We start from the raw sequence: 22,184 nt of genomic DNA, 5'->3' as shown, positions 1-22,184 counted from the left end.
TGGGAAGTTAAATTACTGGGTTGAAAGCCATTTGCAATTTATTGAGCTTGGAAAGAAAATTACTTTAGATCTGGAAATACACAAATAAACTTTATTTCAGAAAAACAGCTTTGGGGCAGGTAAAAGAGAGAACATGGTTTGGTAATGGCAAAGACCAAAAGACCGTCTTCCTCTATTTCCCCAATCCCATGGCATCCTGACCAGACGTACCCAGAATCTGAGTGGCTTAAGCAACTGCTTTTGGCAGTATGGACACTTAAAATTGAGGCTTCCTACAAAAATATTTTTGAGGTGATTCTCCTTGAGTTTAGAACCTGAATACCCTTTTCAATTCAGAAATATGTCGTGGATCAGGGAATAGAAGGGTGCAGACAGGTAGTTCTTCTGGGTCACGACAAAGAGTTAACACCAACTTAAACTCAGAAAATCTCTCAAAAAGGGAGAGATAAGGGTGAGGTAAATGCTCCTGCCACAAGCTGGAGAAAAAAGGTAAGGCAGGCAGAGAAATTAAAACTGTCTCCCAATCATTAAAAGTGATTTGGATGGGAAACCACCCCAGTTACTGCTGTTGCAAGATGACAGTGTGTGTAATCAAAACTTTATTTCTAGCAGAAATTTGAGCTGAAAAGCTAGTGTTTATAGTGTTAAAGGTCAGTATCTGCTGAGCATGATTGTTGACGAGGATAGCAATTAGGAGTTTACACTAAAATTAATGGTGATCACTGACTGCTGTAAACAGCCAGAGAGTGTACTCTGCATTCTGGTAAATTATTGGGTGCTCACCATACCTACTAATGGGTGAAATAAAAGATTTTCCACCTGAATGTAAGTTAAATTTGGCATGTTGACAAACTTACTCTTGGAAAGAGTATGTGGTGCCACTGGTGGTTAAAGTTTACTTCAAATAAATGTGTTACAGATCTTGTCTCACTCTGGCCTGTGCTAGCATTAAGTATTTTATTGGAGGATGATTTAATTGGCAGTAGGATGTTACTGTCAAATAGAAAATGACATTCTAGCGCACCTGGGGAGGGTGGAGAGAGCCGGGGCAGAAAGGTCAGGAACAAATGAGGTTCAGAAGTCAAACACACTTATGCAAAACCCCTAAGGTTTGGAGTGGCTCAGAAAGGGTCACCAAATTGAACAGGGCTGAAATCTAGTCAGCAAGATCCGAATGGGTCGAAGTAGGGTACTGGTTGTGAAATAAGGCAAGGAAAGGCCAGTGACGATGACAAAAGTTGACAGGACAGAGTCAGAAGTTTGCCTAAGGATGAACCCCCCCCCCCCTCATAAAATTGCAGGTAAACCAGTGGAATTCTCCGGCAGACCAGCTGTATGTGAAGCTGAAGTGGAAGAACTGCATGTGAGTAAAGAAAAAAGCAAACAACCACCTGATGGCAGTAGATTTCCAGCTAAAGTGGAATAGGTTCGGTTCCCAATATGAAGAGTAAGAGGAACATAACCTGCAGTAGAGACCACAAGTGCAGTTAAAAACTTATATACTGGGGTTTCAAAGGAAGAATATTAAGCTTTAAACTTTGACCAGTCACTCAGACACTTGTAAGTTTGATAAGAGAGATGTGAGGATGCATGTTTAGATGTTGTACAGGATGCAAACATTGTATTACCTCCCATCGACCTTGTAGAAATCAAATTTGTAAAAATGCTTGAATCAGTTCTCTGGATGATAGAATTGGGTGGTGTAAAGTTGAAACTCAGGTGGCATGGAAGAAGGCTGACTTCCATCCACAAAGCAGATTTTGAACTCTGGTTAGGATGCAGAAAGTGAATATTATCCCAATGTATGTTTTATCCCAACTGCGTTGTTGGTTCATATTGAATAGAATGCTCACGATAAAGGAATGTCAGATTGTAACAATTAAACTGCCCAAACTTACTGTTGGGCAAAATTGGAATAAATTGACCTTTTCTTCATTTTGCCTGAATCAAAGTCTGTCCAAAACACACACCTTTATAAAATTTTGTAAACAACTATGTCAGCATCCAAGTTTGCACACACAAATGGTCATTTGAGCAAGGTACTTGAGTCACTTGGCATTTTGTGAGAAATTTATCTGAAGCAAGAGGTAGCTAGGGAAGAAGCAGAATAGTTTTATCACAGTTTTAGAAACCTGACTCTTAAGAATATCTCCAATTTTTTAAATCCAGGAACAATAATTGTAAGGAAAACCAGAAGGAAGTCACTGATTGTAAAACTATTCTAGTCTATATTCTCAAATAGATGATTGGCAGAGGAAAAATGTATGGTTGTTCAAGTCTCCTTTTCTCCACAGACTACTACAATGAGCAACCAGACGTCATTGTTGGGAGTCCCACCACCTGATCTAAAAATACCGAACAATCCTTATCTTAACTTTTGCAATATACTGCCAAATCTGAATTTGCAAGGTAAGAAACCTGGGGAGGTGATCCCTTTTTTAGCATATCAGCATGTATCAACTAGTGTTAGTAATGTTTCAAAAGAAAAATTGAACTGCTCAGACCAGTGCTTCCCAAGCATTTTCCAGATGTGACTCACTTTTGAGGCATTAACATGGTCATGACCTCACTGAGAACTTTTGGTTGAGGTGGGGCAACACTGGTCCTGAGCTCATGACCCCCAAGTTTCAGTTCTCAGCCTCACTTTGTGTCTTGACTATCAATTATGGCCGCCTCGAGTTGCATTCTTTGGAAGGATGATGAGGAGGCATTGCAAATAAATCTGCCATTGATCCAAGGCAAAATGTGACATCAAAGCACGAAGTGTAGAGAAATAGTTTTCTATTCAAATTATTCTCTCTCTGTTCAAAATATCATTACCAGTATTTCCAGTTGAATTTCTTGATGCATGTTCAGGATATAGGTATGCAACATAGCTACTTGCATAGTAGTCAGGTTGACTGTGGTCTCTGATCACCACCTCCAGTAGGTTTGTGCCAATTTAAAATGTATCTGCGCAGAGGTTTATTTTGTTGGAGATTATTTTCTCCCCCTGAGATTTTTTGTTTATTTTGGAGAAATTTACTTCCAATCTGTAAAATTTGGATTTTTGATAAATATGTATGTATAGGCAAAGCCAACCTTTAATATTTTCCTTATTCAAATAATCTGTATTATGTTTGTCTGCCGTTTCGTGAAGCATATTGGAACTGTTGAAAATCTGCCACTGAGAAGTTGCAATCTTTAGGAAAAATAGGAAGATACTTTCCTAAACTTTCATTTTGTTTTTGCTTTCTTGCTGTCTAGTGTACCCAACCAATTAATTAGTTATTCTAAATTTTGTTATTCTAAATTTTTAAACTCATGTCTTGTGTTCCCTCCAGTTGGAAATGCCAGTAAGCATAACCCTGGGCAACAGCAGACTGGAGTTCTGGAATCCATGTTAAATCCAGCAATCTCAAGGGCAGCCACAGCACCTGAAATGCTACAGATGTCCACCTCCCAGTATGCATTTGACTGCTATCCTGAGTACACATCAAGCTGTGGGGAATATTCGCAGGTAGAGCTGCAGAAAGCAATTTGCAATGGCTGCAGTCATATTGTTTAAGTTGGATTTTAAATGTATTAATTTTCCATTGCCTTGGTAGAACTGAAATTTAAATGTATAACCAGTATATGTGTACTTCAATAAACCATGAAATGTGCCCAAAAGAATGTGGCCAAAATAGATTGCAACTTAATTTTAGCCTAATTCTTAGTTATATAGTAGACAACCTTTAACGTACCTTGTAACATTTGTGTTTCAAAACAATTTGTGTGAACTGAAAAACCAGTGAGATGGGAACAGACCAGTATGGAAAAAGGCCTATGAAATTGTTTCTATATTGGTAGGATGCCATGCAACAGTGGTACCAGACCTATGTTCCATCACACAACTCCTCTGAGGCGTTTGTAGCAGGATGTGAAAAAGAACAGTGTGAGGTAAGTGAAATCACTGAGATTGCCATTAGTTACATAAATAGGCCCATAGGTTGTGAAAGAACCATGGTGCAGTACAGTTTCTTTATTCTGTATTTTTGTATTCTAGCTCCTTAAATAAAAATAGGCTAGATATTTTTGTGTGCTCTGTCCTTGGAATCCTCTGTTAAATTCAGCAAACTTGCTTCAATATCTTTAGTCGAGTCAGAGGCTCCCTGATGTTGCATCAAATCTGTTGCTGCTGATTCATTCGTGCACAGGTTTGAGAACAATGTGCTTTGCTATCTCTCACTCTAGTGCTTTTAGAATGTTAAGTTTTCTGTAACTAAACTCTGGAACAGAATGAGAGTCTCTTAAGAGGATTATTCTTATTAGAGATGATTATTGGGCATAAAGTGAAGATGAACGCTGAATTACTTGCATAATAAAAAAACACAAGTTGAGTATTGCTTTGATATTTCATGCCACAGTGGAATGTTTGTGTATATAGTAAGGCTAAAGGGATGTTTGTACCTCAGAAAAACGCCTGATTTGGAAGAGGAAAACTTTGGGAATTGGTCCTGATGATGGAAAATAATAATTCTCACTCCCAGTATAGTCACTTAAATTCTTAGAAAAAAATGATGGACTTCAGTAAGTTTTTTTTCTCAAAAAATGACAAGGTGTATTTCATATCTGCTAGCTCTTCTTCGTCTATTTTGTTTTCCTCTTCCAAGTGGAAAAAACAACAAAATCTCGTGCCATTTCCTCCTTCAGTGAAGGAGTGGTGATTTAGTTCCAAGTCAGAATGGTTTGTGGCTTGGAATGGAGCTAGCTAGGTGAATTGAGGCCACAAGTTTGGAAGGTGCTTGAACAAAAACAGAGTGCCAATAAAACTCAGCAGATCTGGCAGCATCTGTGGGGAAATAAGAGTTAACGTTTTGAGTCAGATGACTCTTCGTCAGCACTGCTTTCTGTTTTTGTCTCTGATCTCCACTATCTTGTTTTATTTATTGGCATGTTGGTATGTGCTGCTGCCACAGTGGTAGAGGGAGTGAATGTTGAAGGTGTTGGCTGGGGTGCCAATCAAGTAGGCTCCTTTATCCTACATGGCATAAAGCTTCTTGAGTGTTGTTGGAACTGCACTCATTCAGGCAATTGGAGTATTCTGTCATACTCCTGAATTGTGTCTTGCCGATGTTGGATAGACTTAGAGACTGAGAAGTGCGCAGCAATTCAGCGTAATTGAAATGCATGCGAAGAATGTGTGAGAAGGTCAGCAATGATGAGATAAAAGCAGGCAGCACAGAGTCCCTCACCCTGTTTCTACCTGTCAAGTGGTGTCACATGAAAGCAGGTGATTGGGTGTTATTTGTCTTTTTTTAGTCCAGGTGGAAGACTACTTTCCTATTTGGAGTACAGCGAGAAAATTTTATTTTAAAATGTTTAGCACCCCAATTAAATTGAATAGAGATGGCTAGGTAAGGATGTGTGGTGGCTGTATTATGTGGGAGTTGGTGGGCACTGGTGCAATCCATTTCAATTGTTGGATGCTTGAGTTCAGCTTGAAGTTGAAGCTGAGGTCTGAGCTATGATCGCTGCAACACGTCAAGGAGGAAGAAAGACTTGCCTGGACATTGTTTCAAGAGTCAGCCACACACATTGCGTTAATTATATGAAATTTGGTCCACGTCAGGACAAGGAGGCTGTGACTGAGTGAAGCAGATATTGGGATCCAGAATTTATCTTTGGAGTAGCTTTAGCCAGTGTCTTTGTCAATTAGAGACGAGACTCGCGTTTCTGATGTTGGCAAGGGCACAGGCTGCAGAGAAGATGAGCAAACTGTCCAAAGCACTCTGCCACAGCAGCATTCATGTCTGGGAGAAAAAAAGAAATTAAGTAGTATTAGCTTGTGCACAGTGGAAAGAAAAATCAGAGGGAGATGGGACGCGGTAGTATTGGGAATGATAGTTGTTCAATGGGGGCAGGCTTTATTTGAACCATGCTTGGAACTGGTGAATTGTACAACAAACATTGTATTTAGGGCCTTTAACTGATGTGGGTGGAGGGTTCAATTGCAACACAGTTTTAAAAAATCAAAAGAAATGAGAGAGCAGAAATGCAAGGTAGTGAAGAGGCAATGATAAAATGCAACAAACGGACACAATGTGCAGCAGCAAATAGAATCAGATTAAGTAGTAATGGTTAAAAACTCAAAGCTCAAGTCTACAAATGCTGCTTGCATTCAGATAGAAAGATAAATAAGTTGGTGCCAATGGAATGAATGAATACAACGTGATAGCTGTTAGAGATGTTGCAACAGGTGACCAGGACTGGTAGCTCAATATTCAAGCATATTTGATGTTCTGGAAGAATAGATAAAAAGAAAAGATGGTGAGAAAGCATTGTTAATAAAGGAAAATATTAGTACAGTGATACAAGTGCAATAGATCATAATGCTGAATCTGTTTGGATAGAAATAAGGAGTGGCAAGAGACAGAAGTCATGTGTGGCTGTCGTCTACAGTGCCCCGAAGGTTGATTCACCTGTAGGACAATGTATAAATCAACAAATTATAGAGTTATGCCAGAAGGACACTACAATTGACTTTGGTCATTTTAATCTGTGTAATGGCTGGACAAATCAGATTGGCAAAAGGAATGTGGGAATTGAATTTGTATGTATTAGGCTTTTTATTTTAAAACAATGTGTGCACAATTGACCTGGGAACAGTCATTTTCAGATCTAGTTATGTGTAATGATGTAGGATTAATAAGATTTTGTATTTTTGAGTTCTCTACAGGGAAGTGATCACAACATGGTAGAATTTCAAATTCAGTTTGAAGGAGAGCAAATGGAGTCTCAAACCAGTGTTCTCAACTAAAATAAGGACAATCGGTTTGTGATATGAAGAAAGAACTCCCTCAAGTAGGCAGGGAAAATGGACTTTAGGGAAAGATCAGTAAGCAGATATTTCATAACAATCAGCAAAAAAAAAATTATTGATAAAGAGAAGGACTCAATGAGAATAACAAACTATCTTTGGTTAACAAAAGTGGTCAAACAGCATCTAATCAAAAATTGAGGCATATGCAGTGGGGAAAATTAGTGGGAAGTCAGAGGCTTGGAAAATTTTTAGGAACCAATAATGGATGACTAAAAACTACATAATTTTAAAAAATATATATTTTAAAAGTATATTATCTATCCATCTTTCCAGCCTTTGAACAGCTGGTTGTGATTGGTCTCCTGAACAGCTGCAATCCTTTCCCACAATTGGTGAGGGAGAGATTTCTGACCTTTATGGTGGTTGGAAGCTCATTGATACAGTTAAGATGTTTGGGATTGAAACATTACCCTGAGGAATTCCTACATTGATGTCCTGTGCCTCCTGATGACTGACCTGCAATAATCACTAACATCTTCCTTTTGTGTTAGTTATGGACTCCAACCAACAAAGTTTTTTTTCCCCCTAATTCCCATTGGTTTGAATTTTGATATGGTTCTTTGTCATGTTTGGTCAAATGCTGCCTTGATCTCAAAAGCAGTTTCCGTCACTTATCCCCTGGAGTTGAGTTCTTTTGTCCATATTTGGGCTAAGGTTGTGAGGAGGTCAGAGGTTGTGTGGGCTTGGTGTTTTCAATTTGAATTTCAATGTTCAGATTATAGTTAAGTGCCACTTAATAGCACTTCAACTACCCCTGCCATCATTTTGCTGGTCACGAGTAGGTCTGCAGAAGTTAGTGGTAGTTGGCCAGTTCAGAACCAAAATTAAAGCTTTTTGTTCCTCCAAAGGCCCCAATGCAGTGTGTCTCTCGGAGTGTTTGGGTTCTCTTTTAAAACACTTTTTGGTTTTCAGGTCTGTTGGGGTTTTGGATATATGGATAAAGGATACCCAACCTGGTTTCAGCAAGTATTGCAGTTGCCTGTAACTTTTGCAATCTTCATTGTGTGACAATACAATGGCTTTAAGAGGTGTATTTTGTCCTTTTTTTAAATAGAGGTTGAGACAGGTGAGAGAGGTCTGCTTCAAATCAGAGTAAATAGCTTGTGAAGTCTTGGGTTTTTTAAAAGTTGGAACAAGAGGAGCAGCTTGAATGGGTGGGGTCAAGTTCCCAAAGAACCAGTATTTTCAGTTTAGTTTTCAGTAGCTGTTGGGGTTGTGAAAGCTGCAAAGCTCTCTGCTATAGCTAAAAGCTTGGGTTCTCTTCCTAATGCTAGAATTGCATGTGAGACCATCAGTTACTGTATTTGCCTTTGCCAAGTGTGTATTCATGGGATGTTACTATATTGAAAAAGTTAAGAAGTTTATTATTTTATTATTTTGCGAGAGTTACAGTTAAGCCAGTTTTTTTCATTTATTTTTCTTTTGTCTGCATCTTAACTATAGTGTACGACTAAAGCGAGTTTTGCTTCAAGTCCAATAGTTTGACCAATTGAATTGTGTCCAAAATGCAATGCCTGGCACTTGTCTTTAAAATAAGAAAAAGTTAGGGCCTAGGCTATCTTTTTGACATGTTTTGCTGGGGAAAGGTTTGGTCTGGTCTGGTCCATGACAGTTGCCTTCAGTAGTTTGTTTATTGCCTGGAGTTAATCAAATTGGCTGAAGGGTGACACCTTTTGATACTAGAGGTCTTCAGGTGACAGTAAAGATGGATTTTGGCACTTCTTGCTGAAGATTGATGCCAGTACCTCTTGTCTTTTACACTGCTGTATTGGTCTTCCCCAGCAACTGAGGATGGAATATTGTGGAGCCTCTTTCAGCAAACTTTTAAATTACTCACTGCTACTCATGACAGGATAAACCAAGTCTGCAGAGGTTAGATCCGATCCATTGTAACCTAACTCTTATCTACTGCGTGCTGCTTCCATTTATGTAGAATATAAGTAATCCTATATTGTAGCATCACCAGGTCAATGCCTAATTTTTTTAAAGTATTCTGGGATGAAGCTGGCATGCTTGTCTGCGCTATTCATTGAATCAAAGTTGATCCCCTGGCTTGGCGCCAAGGATGGTGAGGGTTATGCTGGTCGATGAGGCGACAGATTGTATTTGAATACAATTCTGATGGCCTGCAGTATCTTATGAATGCATAGTTTTGAGATGTTAGATCTATTTGAAAAGTGTACAACTTAGCACTGTGGTTTCCTCCTCCAGTTCCACAAAGGAGTGTAACTCCACTGACAATGGGCCTTTGGTTTCTTGAAGATGGTATAGTGGTCACTGTCTCACTTATGGACAGATACGTCTGCTGCATTTAGATTGAGGACAAAGGCAGATACGTTTTTCCACTTATTGGTTCCCTCACCACCTGCTACAGATCCAGTCTGACAGCTTTGTCCTTTGGGAATTAACCAGCCCAGTCCATAGTGGTGCTTCAAGGGCACTCTTTATGATGCACATTGAAGTTCTTTGCCACCATCAGTACTCCTAAGTGGTGATTAAAAAGGGAACTGATTCATCAACTGGTGATGGGGCTGATGTTGGTGACAATCCGGTTTCCTTGCCCATATTTGATCTTATGCCGTGAGACCTCATTGAGTCAGTAGTCAGTGATCAGGACTCTCACACAAACACCTCCCAGTGGTATGCAACTGTTTGCTAACTTTGATGGAATGGTTATTATGTCGGCATGGTAATCATATGCTCAGAATTATACCTTACAATCCCAGGCTGTTGCTTGGCTAGTACGTGGGGCAGCTGTCCAACTTCAACTTGAGGCCCCATGTGCTGCTAAGGAGGACTTTGATGAGTCGACAGGACTCCTGAGTATTTCTCGTTTTCGGTGCCTTGGTTGGTGCCAGGTGGTCCTTCTCGTTTTGAGCCTTAAATGAAACTTTGTAATGGTTAGATGCAACTGAGTGACTTGCTAGTCTGTTTGATGACATTGTAGAGTAAACTCCATTGCTGTGGGTCTGGAGTTACACATAGGCCAGATGGCCGATTCCCTTTTTCTAAAGGGCACTAGTGAACTGGGTGTATTTTTGCAACAAGCAACAAAACTGGTTTCATGGATCACCATTAGAGGAGCTAAAGTTGTTTAATTCCTGATTTATTAATTGGATTCAGATTGCACCATCAGCTTTTGTTTAATTTGAACTGAAACCCCAGAACTTGGGTCTCTGGATTGCTAGTCCAGTATCACTTGCCATCACCTCCCCAGTTGGTGTAAATGGTTCAACATTGTTCTGACTGCAAGTTTATTAATTGAGCCTAAAACCAATTGCTGGGAAATCTCCTCCAGGTCTGGCAACATCTGTGGAGAGAAGGCAGAGTGAACATTTTGGGTCCAGTGACCCTTCTGTTCTGAACTGTTAATCATAGAACCCCGATAGCATGGAACTAGGCCATTAGGGCCAATTAGTCCACACTGGCCCTCCTGAAGAGCATCCCCCTACTCTAATCCCTCTAATCCTGTAACTCCACATTTCCCATGGCTAATCCATCTGGCCTGTGCATCTTTGGACTGTGGGAGGAAACTGGAGCACCTGGAGGAAACCCACACAGACGCAGGGAGAATCTGGAAGCTCTCACACAGTTGTCCAAGGCTAGAATCGAGCCTGGGTTCCTGACGCTGAGGCAGCAGTCCTAACCACTGAGCCACCATTCCACTCAACCCTGCTGAACTCTATCGACTAATGTTGATATTGCTTTCTTTCCACAGATACTGCTAGACTTGCTGAGTTTTCCAACAATTTGTTGTTTCTGATTTTCGGCATTCATAATTCTTTTTTTTATTAATGGAGCAATGATCAGACTTTCAACTTCTGAAGCCTCCTTTTTGTAATAATAAAGCCTTCTGAAACATTCATTGCATGGCTTGCAAGGGTCCAAAGGGACTCCTTCCATGCTTTCAGTTGCCCTTTCAGAGCCGAGATCATCATTTTTCTCGTTTGAAGGTTCCACTGGAGATTTTCTTTGAGGTTGCATTTTGATTTTTAGGGGCTTTTTATTCATGCCCACTAATTTATTAGATAATACTGTCATGTAGCAATAAATCTTCTATCACAAATATATAAGATTAATCTCTCTCAGAATTCAGCAAGTTCCTCAAGTTTTCATGTATTTTTATTGGTCTTAGGTATCAGCCCCAACTTTTGTTCAGACATCCGCAGCTCCTGTTGAAGTGTTCTATAACCAGGTAAGAAATCGAAAATGCATCCAAGCAAATGAGCACCTATGAGTATCATAACTTTTCAGGAAAGCTTCTACAAAAATTGCCAATGTTGGTAATTTCTTACGAATTTTACTTTTGCTCGGAAAGTAATTCTTTCAAACTTGTCTCTTTCAATTTTCCGATGTTTAACTAATGGCTCTTGATGTTGAATAAATTCTAAATGAATATGACAAAGTTGTCATTCTTGCTTTTCATTTTTAGAAATCAAATCTCTATTCCCCAGTTAGTTATATAGGTATTTTCTATTCCACCTGTTCAGAGTTGTCAGTACACACCTCCTGAAGTAGGTGGGAGCTGGCCCAGAGGTAGGGAAACTACCATTGCACCACAAGGGGCCTACCTGTTAATTATATGTCACTTGTCTTTAATTACATACAGATGGAGGGCATTAATTGCATTTTCCATGCATTTTTAAAAAGAGATACTTTTAGTTGAAGTGGGAGGTGTGTACTTGTAATGTCTTCCTTTCTAAATATTAGACTGAATAAAAATTGCCCTAAATTCTATCCTTTAACTGACCCTTTTGAATAAAGCACACTACCAGTTCTTGAGCATTTTGCATAATAGATGTTCTTCATTTAGACTTTTTCAGCCAATTTAGTTGTATTGTACATTTTTGCTCCATAATTGTATAGTTTTTTATATGCGAGATTAATTTTTCACGTTCCCTTCTAAGCCATTTTTTAAAAGTGCATTCCTTGGCCCTTTGATAATGAAAGGCTCCTAATTGCATTGCTGGTTTTAATATTGATTACAAGAACATGACAAGTGGCCCAGGATTTATGCTAATTAATGTTTAATTTTGCTTCTGTATGCATGAAGGAATGTTGAATATCCCATCTGCAATTTCTGTTGCCAAGGTATAGACCCACTGCATTTTGAGTGTAACTAACTGTCTTCACACATTTAGCGACTTGAATTTATTTTATTTTAACCACACCAATCATCTCATCAACTTGGGAGTTATATATTTGGCAAAATCCAGAAAACATATTTAATATATTTGTCAATGTACTACTTGTCTTAACTTCATAAGTAGTTCATTTTTGATTGACAAGGTAATTGCAAGTACTCTCTACAGATGAAACTCTTTGTAAAGGATAACTTTGCTTGTTTACTGTAACAAAAAGTACAAAACACTGATGAAATTTCAAAACTGTTTTCTCTACCCATCCTTGTTTTGGTGGTTGCTTTTCAAGAAAAGTGAACTTCTGGATCCTATTGTCTATTTTATGGAAACAACTTGGAGGAAAATAAATCAATATTTTGCATATTGGCTGTGATTCTCAGGACTGGATGTAAAATTTGGAAATTTATGATGTAGAATATGACAATACTGTAAAGCATTTTTAGACTTTAACAAGGATTTTGAATGTGATTGAATGAAAATGCAGAATAGCTCATGGAATTTGGATGTGATAGGTGAATGAGCCTTAACGCAGAGGATATTGTGAATTTTGAAAATTTGGCAATTGTATATGTAGTCTTCTGTTCTCCATGAGACCAAGAAAGATGTTGGAATAATCAGTTCTGATGTGATTGCAAAGTTGATAATGGTTAGGATGGCTCTGAAAGTTGCAAAAATCTGGAACAACTGTGAAATGGTGGAAATGAGCTTCAAATCTCTGTCCTGTTTAATTATAGAGTCAAGTTTCCATTAATTTAAATGGCAAGCTGCCTTCTAATCTTTAGCAACTTGAGTGAGTAGCTAAGGATGGACTTAGAGATAATGGCAAAGGTCTTTTGATAAGGTTGAATATAATATTAGTATTCCCAATGTACAATCTTGCAAGAAATTGTTTTCATCTAAATTTGGTGCCTTAGTTGCAAAGTGGCAACCGTGCATTAAAGACAGTAATGGTGAGATGGAGTTGAACATCCACAGTTAGGTGGAAGCTGACAAGGTATATTTTTATTTTGCAGTATATTTAACTGTGGACTGAAATAAGAAATGAACTGTTTTAAAATCAAGAATTGCTGCATGTTTTGAAAGCAAGTAATTTGAAACTTAGAAACACCATTTACAAAGCTGCTTGTTCAAGCAGTGATTTAAAATTTGGTTGCAGATGAACTGGAACTGAAGGGATGTGCACAGTGGGAGTTTTGGATAATTGATCTGTGGACTAGTAACTTCTGATGACAGAAGTCTTCTGCATTCCAACAGCAGTTGCTTTCAGCTAGCTGAGCAGTTTGGGAGTATGAATGAGATTCAGAGAAGCTTTTCAGTTCTCCTTCATCAGTTTAAACCTGAAGAAAATGAGTGTATCTTTCATTCAGTTGTGATAGTTCAGACTTTTGACTGAATTTTTAAACAAAGTTGATGTATTTATAGTACTTTTCATAACCATTGGACATCTCAAATCACGCGCAATAATCTTTAAAGTGTATTCACTGCTGCATCATAAAAAGATGGTAATATTTTGTGTACAACAAGCTCCTGCAGACAACAGTGTGATAATGATCAGAACGGATTTTGTCATGTTGATTAAAGGTAAGAATACACTCCAGACTGCACAGTATAAATACCCTGTGTCTCTTTGGAAAAAAAACACCATGGATCTTTTATATCTTCTTGATATCCTCATACAAATTCCTGTGGCACTTACTACAACGTGCCATCCTAGAAATTACTCATCTGCCTTAACTCTGTTTCCTGTTAATTAGCTGATCCTCTGCTGCTTCTGCTGCCCACTTTATCTTAGAAGAGAGATCTATAACTTTTTAGCTGTGATCTAATGACTGAAATACTGTCATTTTCTGTAGAGGTCATTCTGCAATAATGCAACAGTTGTGTTCCTCTGCATCTTTGCTCTTTAGAAAATTGTTAATAGTAAATCTCTGTTCCCATTCAGTAGAAAGTTTGTGTTGGACAAACAATGTCCACAATTTGACAATTGCGTTAGAGCTAATTCAAGCTGACGAAATGCAAGTTATAGTAGAAGACTTGTATGTCACTTTTTTGGTGTTCTTTACGTGCCTCTTGTCTTATTCATTTTATTGACATTTTTGGTATATATCTTGGCATCCACATTTCAAAAGTTTCTCTTTCCATCCTCACTTCTTATTTTTTTAAGTTTCTAAGACATACAGAAAAGCAGAATGTAGCCTCTGCTGAGTCTTTATTATAAGCTTGAGTTTTTTTATTCACACATTCTTCATTTTCGTAACATGGCTTCCAACTATTTGTCTTCTTTCTAATTCCTGTGTCCCAGCTGCCATCCTCTGTTATAATTTCTACTAAACAGACAAACGTATCTACTTCTGGTACGACGCAATCCACTTCAATCTCAGCCTTGTTTCTTTCAGCTGCTATTGAGGATGAACATCAAAAGGAATCAAACAATGGACATTCTTTCTTGATCTGCAATATTTTTAAGGCCTTTCCTAGTTTTGTAAGTAGATCTACCTGTATTTCCTTCCCCTTTTTATTTCTTAATGCCACCCATATGATTTTGGATTGGAAAATGCTAACCTATCACCTTCTTCCTTCCTATCTGTCCTTTCAAAACTGTCTCACCTCAGAATTCTTAGTTCTCAATTCTGATATTCTTGTACCTGTTTCTGTTAAGGTGAAACAATCATGGCCATTAACCTCAATTTAAGTAAAGATCCATTAATTTTGCCTTTTTACCATTTTCTTCCCCCTTGACCTTTTTTTTTAATATTGCTTACATACTCTCGGTTGCTTTCTGTCCCATTTTGGGTATTTTCTAAACAGCTGCCGTGCAATGGTGCCATATCTTTGCAAGCCCATCTATCCTCTCTGCAGAACCACCACCATTTAATTTGTGCAGCCCTAGTTATTCACTCTCAGGACACCCATGCCTGGACTAGTGAAGCCCATTCCACTAGAACAACTACCTATTACTCAGCTCTGGTGCTAGTTTCCCATTTCTCCAATGCTGATCTTTTGAGAGACATGTTTAACTCTGACTTTATTTACCTCTGCCAAATTAGCATAGGATAGTCGAGAGACTATTACATGGACGGTTTGACTTTGGCTTTTAATTCTTCAAATTCTTTCAGCAGCACCTCTTCTAGACCTGTAAATATTGTGGTTCCAACATGAAACCCAGGTTCACTGCTTTTTATCATTTATATAAATGATATTGATGTGAATGTAGGAGGTATGATTAGTAAAATGACACGAAAGTTGGTGGTATAGTGGACGTTGAAGGAGGTTATGTCAGAGTATAATAGAACCTTGATCAGATGGAGATTAATTTAGATAAGTGCAAAGTGCAACACTTTGGAAAGGCAAATCAGGGCAGGACTTATACTTTTAATGGTAAGGTCCTGGGGAGTGTTATAGAATAGAGTTTTTGGGGTGCAGGTTCATAGTTTTTGAAAGTGGAATTGCAAGTAGATAGGGTGATGTGAAGAAAGTATTTGGTGTGCTTGCCTTTATTGGTCAGTGCATTGAGTGCAGGAGTTGGGAGGTCATTTTGTAGCTGTACAGGACATTGGTTAGGCCACTTGGTGAATGCTGCGTACAGTCTGACCTCCCTGTTATAGGAAAGATGTTGCGAAACTCGAAAGGATTTGGAAAAGATTTACAAGGATATTGCCAGGCTTGGAGGGTTTGAGCTATCAGGAGAGGCTGAATAGGCTGAGTCTTTTTTTCCCTGGAGCATTGGAGGGTAAAAGGTTAACTTGTAAGGATTTATAAAATCATGAAGAACATGGATACGGCGTGTAGTTAAGGTATTTTCCCCAGTGTAGTGGAATCCAAATCCAAATATAGAGAGGAGAAAGATTTAAAAAGGACCAAAGGGCGGCAACTTCACACAAAGGGTGGTGTGTGTATGGAATGAGCTGTGGAGGTGGTGGAGGCTGGTACAATTACAGCATTTATAAGGCGTTTGGATGTGTGAGTGAAATAGGAAGGGTTTTGAGGAATATGGGCCAAATGCGACTAGATGAATTTAAAATAACTGACGGACATAGACCGAGTTGTACTGAAGGGTTATTTTTGTGCTGTATATCACTGACTCTCTGGCTAATGAAAACTGGAGCCCACCCCTCCCTTCTAAAGCGCTGAGGGGATGTCCTTAATGTTGGCACCAGACAGGCAGTAAAGTCGTCGAGATGCATGTCGATGGCTTCAGAGAACAGAATCTGTCTTTTTAGTTATACAGTCCTCTTCTACTAATACATTTCTATTTCCTTCCCGATCTTGAATGGTTCACTGTATTATGTAGTGCGTTGTCAATGTGTTGCAGTTCTTGCTCTTGCCCTTGCCCTTCAGCTTTCAAAAACCTTGTAATTGTTGAACAGTTGCAAGGGCTGAAATTCCTCAAATGCCACCAACTCTGCTCCTATACCTGACTTGGGGTCATACCTTTCTGACCCTGTCCAAATTCTGGGTTCCTTAATCAGGAGTGTGACTGTCTTCTGGAACAAATTATCCATATGCTGCCTTCTCTGATGTGGTGCAATGTCTGCAGCATAGTCTACAGCTGTTCAGCTATGAAATGGAGCTTAATGAGTTGCAAACACTGAATACAGATGTATTTATTCTGGATCACCTTGATGTTCAGCAGCTCCCACATGCTGAGCAGGAACACATCACCTTTCCTGCCATTACATAGAATTTATTTTTTACTTTACTACTGTGGTATCCTAGTATCCTTGCTTTTTACATTTTTGTAATTGTTTTTGCACTGGTATCAATTTTCTACTTAAACTATTCTTTTAAGAGGGGGTGCAAGTCTAGAGATATAAACAATCAGATTCAATACTCAACAATTCTTGTCAATTAGCTGTTTTTCCTGCATTCATGTTACATGATTCATGAAGCTACTCTGCTGGTCTTATTGCAGGTAGGCCTCTTAATCTGCATCTTTTATCCTCCCCTCACTACTTGCTCAAAATATGCTATTTTATGACTTAAGAATTGAATAAGATTTAATAATTTGAGATACTCATTGATTAACCAGTTGAGAGCAAGCATCAGTTTTTGAAGGCTGAAAACATTTTCAGATGAAAGCAACCACAATGCCTCTTGCTCCACTGAATTTCATATCTTGTCAGAATGCAAGCAAGATATTGTAAGTTGCCTTCAAAAATTCTGATTAAATCTCGTCTTTACAGTCAGTTTCACATTTCAATACCTTTTTTGTGATAACCAAGATCAAATACTTAGTCTGAAACATATGTAAATATTGTTTACTTCTAGATGTTATCCAAGAGTGTTCTTAGGTTAAATGTTCCCTCTCTTGTTCCTACTTCAGGTCTAAATCTACTCTCTTTCACCAATTTCTGCTTTATCACAGAAAGCTAGTTTGCAGGTGCAGCAGGTAATAAGGAAAGAAGGTGATATTTTGACATCTATTCCTAATGGTATAGAGTATAAAACTAGGAAGGTGTTGTTTCAGCTGAACAAGGCATTAGGGAGAATACACCTGGAATACTGTAAGCAGTTTTGGCCCCCTTGCTTCAGGAGGGATGTAGTTGTATTGGAGGCAGTTCACAGTTGGTTTACTACGTTGATTCCAGAGGGTAAGGGTTTTATCTTTTGAAGACAAATTAAGCAATTTAGGCCTATACTGTCTGGCATTTAGAAGAATAAGAAAAGATTAAATTGAGATGTAAGGTACTATGGGGGATTGACAAAATAACTAGGGAAAGGATGTTTTTTTCATGTGGAGCAGTCTAGAATGAGAGGTCCCAGTTTTATGAAAGGGGGTAGTAGACTTAAAACAGATGAGAAGTTACTTCTCAGAGTTGTAAATCTGTGGAATTCACCAGTCCAGAATGCAGTGGATGCCAAGACAGACCATTTTATGGATTTGACAGAGACATTTTTAATTGGTAATGGGTCGAAGGATTATGGGGAGCAGGCTGGGATGAGATCAGTTATGATCATAATTAAATGGCGCAGTAGGCTTGAGGTTGAATTACCTACTCCTGTTCCTAGTTTGATTAGATTAGATTCCCTACAGTGTGGAAACAGGCCCTTCGGCTCAACCAGTCTACACCGACCCTCTGAAGAATAATCCACCCAGACCCACTACCCTCTGACTAATGCACCTATAGCCATGGGCAATTTCGCATGGCCAATTCACCTGACCTGCATATCTTTGGACTGTGGGAGGAAACTGGAGCACCTGGAGGAAACCCACGCAGACACGGAGAATGTGCAAACTCCACACAGACAGTTGCCCGAGGCTGGAACCTGGGACCCTGCTGCTGTGAGGCAGTAGTGCTAACCACTGAGCCATCGTGCCGCCCCAGTGGGACGGTACGGTAGTTGAAATGTCTTATTGTTTCTTTCTATGAAAGCAAATAGAAAAATGTAAAAGGGTAGGCTGCAAAGGAAGTATTATCAAAATGAAAGGCAAAACTAGACCCTTAATTGCAGGTGATACATGAGCAATGATCGAGAAAGGAAAGAAATACTTGAACATAATTAAATTGAAACACAATTAAAGAAGGCTGTAGACAGGCTAAAGAGAGAGAGTATTAAAGATGTGTGATGACTTATTGGAGCTGGAAAGAAATAACAATTAAATTTAGGCAGATGATAAAGTCTGACAGATAAAGTGTGCAAGAAAGGTAACGATATTTACTATTGTTTGAAGTAGTACAGAAGCCATAAAATTAGACAAAACATATAAGAAATTGCACATTGATCCATATTGAGGGAAATCCTCAAGATAAAGATAAATGAAGGACCAAATTTTGGTTACATTATTCCAATGGAGAGATGAGCATTGCTGCAGCCTCGACTTGCCTTTTAAATGCTGTTGCAAAGGGAGCATGATTTCAGTGATGATTAATTCTTCTGCTGACTCCAGTTTTTCTTGGACAAGTCTCTGCTATTTTGTAACTGAAGTCTCCAGTATAGAATTGACTAAAGGCAAGGGGACATATTCTAGGCCATTATGATATTTGAGTAAAGAATGCTTTGGAATTGGTGTGTACAGGAAAAACTACTGAAGTAGACTAAGTAACACAGAACGTTTAATCAAAGGCCAGAAATCTTCAGAGCTGCATCAAAATCCCTATTTCTGATCCACATCAGACTAGGAATTGGCCACATAGATTTTGGAGAAGTTTCCCATGTGAATTTATAGGGTAGGAGTCTTCCCATCTGAAGCAGCGCAGTCCAATAAAGGAACCAACACAGGCTGGAACAGAGGGAGTCAGTGCTGTTCAGAATTCAGTATTCAGTGTTTTGGTGGACTTGAAGCCAATTTGGTAACAAATGAGAGAAGTGAGTGAGGAGTAGTGGTTGGGTAGGGGATTAGAGTAGCAAATAATTAGGAGAGGGATGGTGGGGCCAACCTAGTTCTGCATCAAATTTTCTTAACATACTTGTACTATTACTGTTATAGTCATTGTTTGAAGTTGCTCCCTTCCTTTGACTCTGTTTTTTGACTATTTTTGGGATGCTTTTTGTGTAGTCTGTAAAAACTGATGCAAAATATTAATTTAAATTGTCATTTCCCTATTTCTAATGTTAATTCCCCAGTCTTAGACTTTAAGTCACCATTTGACAGAAGACCTTTGCAGCATGCCTTCCTGCTCCATCTTTAACTCCCTTTCAACTCTGCTCACTGCTAAGTGAATGCTGCACTTTGACTGCAGTACCGGAAGTGCAGTGTGGCAAAATGTAGGGGAAGGGTGTGAAAATACTCAGTTGCTCAACGTTTGAAATAAGTGGTGCCAAAGAGAATCGTGTCCTATTTCAAATGTAGCAAAAGCAATCATAAGAGACCACAGCATGTATGTTAGACATCCCTGCACTAGTAATTAACTCTGTATTGGTGAAGGTGGATACAGGGATTTAGTCACTTTTAAAGGTGGGGGTGGGTGGTGAAAGTGGAGGATGGTAGGGAGAGATTGGGTTGTTTTTGCCACTTTAAGCACGTGTGCATTATTTTATATATTTCAATGTGTAAGATTTGTTTTGCCTGCTGAGAGCTACTATTGTGCAATTTGTTGAGACGGTGGATTGAGATGCCTAAAAAAGCAACAGTTTCATTGAGCCACATATTCCTAAAACTCAAAGCTAAGCTGTTAAGTTGTAATTTCCTTCCAGCACACGTCTGTAAATACCAATGTGGACTATAGTATGGCAGTGCAAGTGGTGCCTTCGTATTATGCTGGAAGTCAAACCTATTACCCTGGAAGCATTCAAAGTGGCCAAACCACCAAGGTAGGATTAATGAATACTGCAAAGTTTGAATGATATTGATGATTAATTGGCAAGTACCTAAACGCACTATTTCCCTGACACTCTTTGGTCAAATTCAGCACCAGTAGTGGGTGAGAAGAACAAAGATGGGAGCTGCAGCCAAGTCTAAAGAGACAACCAAGAATTTACAAAACGGGTCAAAACAGACCTATTGATCCAACTTGTCCATGCCGACCAAGGTTCCTAAACTAAACTAGTCCCATTTGTCTGCATCTGGCAATATCCCTCTAAACCTTTCCTATTCGTGTACCTAATCAAATGTCTTTAAAGTGTTGCAATTGCACTTGTCTCTACCACTTCCTTTGGCAGTTCTTTTCATATATAAATCGCCCTCTGTGTGGGAAAAGTTGCCCTTCAGGTTCCTTTTTAAATTTTTCTCCCCTCACCTTAATGTGTCCTTTTAGTTTTGAGCTTCCTTACCCTAGAGAAAAAAAAACCTTAGGTATTCATCTTACTTATGCCCTTCATCATTTTATAAACCTCCTATAAGGTCACCTTCTGGCCTATGCTCCAGTAAGAAAAGGACCCAGCCTATCCAGTCTCTCTTTATAACTCAAACCTTCAGGCGAGGTGATGGCCAATTGGTATTATCGCTGGTCTGTTAATCCAGAAACCCAGCCGTTAGCTGCAGGACTTGAGTTCGAATCTTGCCATGTCAGATGGTGTAACTTGAATTCAATAAAAAGGGCATCTGGAATTAAGAGTCTAATGATGACCATGACTTTGAAGCCAATTGTCAGAAAAACCCGTCTGGTTCACTAATATCGTTTAGGGAAGGAAACTGCCATCCTTACCTGCTCTGGTCTACATGACATTCCAGACCCACAGCAGTATGGTTGACTCTTAACTGCCGTCAGGGCAATTAGGGATGGGGCAATAAATGCTGATCTATCTAGATTAGATTCCCTACAGCCCAACAAGTCCACACTGACCCTCCGAAGAGCAACCCACCCAGACCCTTCCCCTAGCCTAGATTTACCCCTTACTAATGCTCCTAACATTATGGGCAATTTAGCATGATCAATTCATCTGACCTCCACATCTTCGGATTGTGGGAGGAAACCGGAGCACCCAGAGGAAACCCACGCAGATGCAGGGAGAATGTGCAAACTCCACACAGTCGCCTCAGGCGGGAATTGAACCCTGGTACCCGGTGCTGTGAGGCAACAGTACGAACCACTGAGCCACCATGCCGCTCAAATATCAAATACCTTCATCCTGTGAATGAGTAAAAGAAACCCTCCAGTCTTGGTAACATCCTTGTAAATCTTATTTATACCCTCTCCACTTTAATAATATCCTTCCTACAGCAGGGTGACCCAAACTGTATACAGCACTCCAAAAGGTCACTTCTCAACCAGACACCAGAATAAGGGAAGTAAATATATGGCTAAAAAAGTGGTGCGGGAAAGAGGGGTTTCTTTTCATGGGCACTTGTATCAGTATTAGAGCAGGACACCACTGGTGCCAGTGTTCTAGCAAACAGGGTAAATAGGGTGGTCAACAGAACTTTTCAACTAGGAAGTTGGGGGTGGGGGGAGCGCGGGTGTTGTGTCATGGAGGAAAGGGAAGGGAAAAACTCCAAAAAGTATAATGACAGCAATGGGAAGCAAAGCTACAGGTTAACATGTGGTGGATTCTGCATTGAAAGATATGAAAAGAAAGAAGAACTCAACAGAGGATATTAAAGTCTTATCACACAATAGGACAGTGTGGCGAAGGTCAGGAATCAAACTTCAAACACACTGGATAAATGAATAGCAATGAGAAGAGGAACAGTCAATTACAAGACTGAAGGTGTTGTATCTGAATGCGCATAGTATAAGAAATAAAGTAAATTAATTTGAAGCACAAATCAAAATTAGCAGGTATGATGAGGTGGGCATCATGGAGAAGTGGCTGCAAAA

The 22,184-nt window shown here is 39.3% G+C and overlaps 1 protein-coding gene across 2 annotated transcripts in view; it reads left to right on the top strand.

Annotated features, from left to right (window-relative positions):
• The window catches only part of raver2 (ribonucleoprotein, PTB-binding 2), a 109,307-nt gene that overhangs the window by 62,314 nt on the left and 24,809 nt on the right, over positions 1–22,184 (top strand). Inside the window, exons 10-14 of one of the 2 annotated variants that reach the window (XM_087990685.1) lie at positions 2,295–2,409; positions 3,324–3,499; positions 3,832–3,921; positions 10,980–11,039; positions 20,122–20,238. In XM_087990685.1, the coding sequence (XP_087846811.1) occupies positions 2,295–2,409; positions 3,324–3,499; positions 3,832–3,921; positions 10,980–11,039; positions 20,122–20,238 (558 nt within the window). The remainder of the gene's footprint in view (positions 1–2,294; positions 2,410–3,323; positions 3,500–3,831; positions 3,922–10,979; positions 11,040–20,121; positions 20,239–22,184) is intronic. The other variant, XM_087990686.1, reaches the window with a different exon arrangement.

This window comes from Chiloscyllium plagiosum, unplaced genomic scaffold (assembly GCF_037043375.1).
Source record: "Chiloscyllium plagiosum isolate Xiang-an unplaced genomic scaffold, Cpla_swu_hap1 HiC_scaffold_9, whole genome shotgun sequence".
Taxonomy (NCBI): Eukaryota; Metazoa; Chordata; class Chondrichthyes; order Orectolobiformes; family Hemiscylliidae; genus Chiloscyllium; species Chiloscyllium plagiosum.
This window is presented reverse-complemented; position numbering and strand designations above follow the sequence as displayed.